Source organism: Pistacia vera, unplaced genomic scaffold, assembly GCF_008641045.1.
Source record: "Pistacia vera cultivar Batoury unplaced genomic scaffold, PisVer_v2 Contig1005, whole genome shotgun sequence".
NCBI lineage: Eukaryota > Viridiplantae > Streptophyta > Magnoliopsida > Sapindales > Anacardiaceae > Pistacia > Pistacia vera.
In genome coordinates, this window is record NW_022195034.1 from 88,690 (window position 1) to 93,350 (window position 4,661).

Below are 4,661 nucleotides of genomic sequence, written 5' to 3' on the forward strand. Positions count from 1 at the left end.
TTAATATAAAATAAATCAATAAATAGTAAAAATAATAAGATAGATGCTACAACATTTATCTTAGGTTTTAGGAAATATTTGAAATAAAGAATTTGATTAAACTTACAGATTGCAGTTAATAAAGAGTTTGAAAAGGGTGGGTTTTTCCGTTATTTCAAACAAATAAAATTAAAATAAAATAAGTCGACCAAATTTATAGCTTTAAAAAAGTAAGAGAAAAAAAATTAAAAAGAACTTAAGACGTCCTCTTCAAAAGAATTGAAGTACAATAGAAATTTAAAGGGCTAAAATGGTAAGTTACAGAAAGAAAAAAAAAAGTAATTTTATAAAATCAAATATAAATCAGAAATTACAAAATTTAGAACTGGAATATTTTCCAATTTTCTAAGATTTTATAAAATATAAAAATAATGAAAACTATTTTGTATAGAAAAGTCAACACATGCTTAAAGTAGGGGTATTTTCGTAAATTTGTGCTCTTTTTATTAATATAGATTTTTATGCCTAAATGCATGAATAATAATGTATTTACAAACAATGCTATTTTGAGAGGTTTTTATAATTTTATAAAATTTTTGTTAAAATTATTTGGACTTGGGCTTTTAAATCAATATTCGTTGCTTATTAAGATTAAATCCTAATTAAAAAAAGCTTTATTAGTAGACAGACACTCTTAACCCATCAAAAGTGTCTCATGAAACGACTTGGGCCCGCAATCTCTCGCAAAGGGTTAAGAGAACAAACATGTGTCAGAACCTTCATGTGTCTTGTTGTCTTGGAGTGGCCTTGGGTCTTTGTGGGCCTCCTAATATTTAAATTTAAAATATGAGGGTACGTTTGGTTTCATATTTCTATCTATATTCTCAATCTTATTCCTTAAATATTATTTGACACACTATTTAAGAAATATTACTATATTTTTTAATTACTTTTAAACCCTTTAAGTTTATTAATTTCATTAAATACACCCAAAAAAGTTTAAAAATTAATAAAAATACCCCCACTGACCCATACTTGCTAGATTCTAACAATCACTGTTGGTGGTAGCTGAAATCTGTCACAACGGCCTACACCACGACCAGAACTGGCCAGTAATTCATCGATCTGGCCTAGATCTAGCTGTCAGCGACAGCCATATCTTTGGTAGTATGGACTTTTGCGGTTGTCGACGGCCATATCTGGCAGTAGATCTAGCCTTTTCCGGCCAGATCCGTGGTGGATTTGGCCGAAAAGGTCATATCAACGTCATACTTGCCAGATCCGACTGGTGTATGTCGTTACGTAATTTTTCGGTCAGATTCCGACGGTGGTGGCCTGAATCTGGCATTGCAGGTGGTGGGGGTATTTTTGTCATTATAAAATTTTATATATTGGGGTATTTAGTTAAATTAGCAAACCTAGAGAGTTTTTTTATAATTTTTTAAATTTTATCTCATAATACTTTTTTATTTAACTATCCAATATTATTCTCAAAATCCTATTCAAAATAATAAAACAAACAGACTTAGATGTGAGAAAGGTGAGTTGTTAAATCTCACCGTACATCTAGGCCACCTAAGATAATATAATTAACACATATATCAGACGTGAATTAAACGATAGACCTATAACGTCAACGCAGACTTACAAAATGACGTTGACTATAAAGTTTGATAGAGTATAAACTTGTCAAATCAAATCCAATAATGGAGTTGTAACGTTACCAAGTAAACATGTTGGAGCATCTTCAAGGCATTATAGGGAAAGCCAAAATATAAAATCATTATTTGAAAATATTCATTGAATATAGTAATTAAGATAAAGCTTTTACGAATAAAAGAAAAATAGAATGAAACCTTTGCAAAGCTCTTTCAAAATTAGTTTGGAGGTGGGAGATTTGAATTTAACCATCTTGAATCTTGGATCGATCAAACAATCAAATGGCTATCCTTTGCTATGGAAGACCCATATACTATCTTCAATCTCATCCATACCATATACAATGTGGCCCATTGGTTTGAATGTAGATTCTAGTTGCCTTCTTACTTACCAATTAAAATCCAACAAATGTACTAACCTTATTGGCCCTTAGTTTAATTGAATAAACCCTCAGTCTGAAATTTCGGTTGCCCTGCTTATAAATATAGTTTTAGTTCTGTGAGTAAGTGCTCATCTTTGTCTTTGCTGTGAAATTAAAAATGGATACCAAAGTTCTATCTTCTGGAGTTCGCTACTCAAACTTGCCGGAAAGTTACATCAGACCGGAATCGGAGCGACCCCGACTATCGGAAGTTTCCGAATGCGAAAACGTTCCAATTATTGACTTGGGTTGTGAAGATAGAAGCTTCCTTGTTCAACAAATTGCTGAAGCTTGCAAGTGTTATGGCTTTTTCCAGGTTTTTAATTTCATACTATGTTTTATAATATCATTTTTATTATTATGAACAAATATATATATAAATCTTGATATATATGTAGGTTATCAATCATGGAGTGAGACTGGAAGCAGTTGATAAAATTTTAGAAGTAGTCCATGAATTCTTCAGGCTTCCAGTTGAAGAGAAGCTTAAGCTATATTCAGATGACCCATCAAAGACAATGAGACTTTCCACAAGTTTTAATGTGAACAAAGAGAAAGTACACAATTGGAGAGATTATCTAAGACTCCATTGTTATCCACTCCAAAAGTATGTACCTGAATGGCCTTCAAATCCCTCTTCTTTCAAGTAAGTCTTTCTTTCTCTTTCTTTCGCAATCAATTCAATTACATTTACATCTCTTGTTTCTGCTATCACGTGGCATGTTTATCAAACTAATTTAATATATATTATTTATCTTACCACGTTACAATAACTTCAATATTTATATTTTAAACAATTAATTAGAAATTACAAATAATTTAATTTCTGTTATTACTAAGTAAATCAAAATCATTTAAATACATTTTTTTCTTGGTGTATGAAACTTTTACAATAATTTTTTTTTTTCACAGAAAAGATTCTTGTCCTTTTCTTAGTACTATAAAAGGGTTAGATTCTTGATGGTACTATGTCTGAATAACTGAAAACTGTCTGTGTAGTATTTATATTATTTAATAATGATAAAAGATGGAAAGAATTTTTTTTTTATAAAAAATGATGTGACAGAAAATAAATTAAAGGGCAAATACAAAATACTCTAGGTCCTTTTGTTTTATTATTTTATACCCTATTCTCTGTTCTATTCCCAAAATACGTTTGTTTAATTATTTGGGAAATACTATTATATTTTTTTAATTACTTTTAGATATTTTAAGTTTATTAATTTAATTAAACACCTCTAGAAAAAAAGTTTAAAAATTAATAAAAATACCCTCATCCACCCATAGTTGCCAGATTTCAATGGTTGTCGGAATCTGTTAAAACGACATAGAAACGACTGGAACTAGTTGGTAATTCGCCGATCTGGTCAGAAAAGGCCAGATCTGACAGCCAAAGAAATGGTTGTTGTTGACTGACAACGACGGACATATCTTTGGTGGTCATTAACGGCCAAATTTGGCCTTTCGCGATCGTCGACGGCCAGATCTGGTCTTTTCCGGCTAGATCCGTGGTGGATTTGGCTGGAATAGGCCATATCGACACACGATCGGTCAGATCCGACCGGTCTATGTCGTAACGTCATTTTTCAGCCAGAATTTGATGGTGATGGCCGTAATCTGACATTGTGGGTGGGTGGGAGTGTTTTTGTCATTTTATAAAATTTGTATATATTGGGATGTTTAGTTAAATTAGCGAACCTAGGGGTTTTTTTTGTTAATTTTTAAATTTTTCCTCGTAATACTCACCCTATTCAACTACCTAATATTATTCCTAAAATTCTATCCAAAATAACAAACCAAATGGACCCTTGATTTTCTTAGTGGTTATGTTTTGTCTATATAATAAGCTTTTTAGCCTCTTGTTTATTCGAATTTATTTAGAATAATGCTATGCTTACTCACGAACTTACTAACTACTTTACTTACCTTTGTTAAAATTATATATGGTATCCGTACTATACATATGGTATATATACTATGCTTTATATTTATAACGGTTAGTAAGATGGTTAGTAAATTCGTGAGTAACCATAGCATTATTGATTTATTTGACTACAAAACTTGTTATTATGTGATGAATATAGGCTTAGCTATAGGTAAGAGACATGGCAAACTTCAAACTTTTTTTTTTTTTCTTTTATGGGGACTATACATAGTATTACGTGAGCAAGGTGACATCATACAAAAGGAATAGATTCTTAGTATTGCTTTTGCCTTTCTGGCCAATTTGGCGTCGTGGGGCATAAATTAAAGGTGCTATGGTCGCTCTATGGGGCATAAACACGAGGTAATCAATATTCTTTAAAGTCTTGGGTCGTCTTAACGTTTGGTCTCTTTCTATAAATCTTGCTAACTACCCCTGTAGTTTCTCAATTTTTTTAGCTCCCCTAGGTTTGAAAAATTACCAACTTTACTTTTTGTGTTAAAATAAATTATAAAACAGGTTAATTAGTAGTTTTGTCCCAAATTAAGAAATGAAATTATAATTAAAGTTATGGTTAGTGTTCAGATTAGATTTGAGGTTTGGATTAGGTTTAGGTTCTACCTAAGAGGCGATGAGAAAGGGAATTAGAATTAAAGTTAGGTTAAGATTTGATGTGAG

General features: G+C 31.3%; 1 protein-coding gene across 1 annotated transcript; it reads left to right on the plus strand.

The window, feature by feature from the left end:
• The first annotated feature begins 2,123 nt into the window (after nucleotides 1-2,123).
• LOC116141672 (protein DOWNY MILDEW RESISTANCE 6-like) lies at nucleotides 2,124-4,268 on the plus strand. The gene is made up of 3 exons (XM_031427177.1): nucleotides 2,124-2,375; nucleotides 2,458-2,705; nucleotides 4,216-4,268. Exons 1-3 carry the CDS (start codon nucleotides 2,178-2,180, stop codon nucleotides 4,223-4,225), a joined length of 456 nt encoding a protein of 151 aa, XP_031283037.1. The 5' UTR covers nucleotides 2,124-2,177; the 3' UTR covers nucleotides 4,226-4,268.
• The last annotated feature ends 393 nt before the right edge of the window (nucleotides 4,269-4,661 follow it).

Coding starts and splice junctions, on each gene's coding strand:
- LOC116141672 (XM_031427177.1), top strand. CDS start 2,178: ATGGATACCAAAGTTCTATCTTCTGGAGTTCGCTACTCAAACTTGCCG. Junction 2,376..2,457: donor AGTGTTATGGCTTTTTCCAG/GTTTTTAATTTC, acceptor ATATATATGTAG/GTTATCAATCATGGAGTGAG.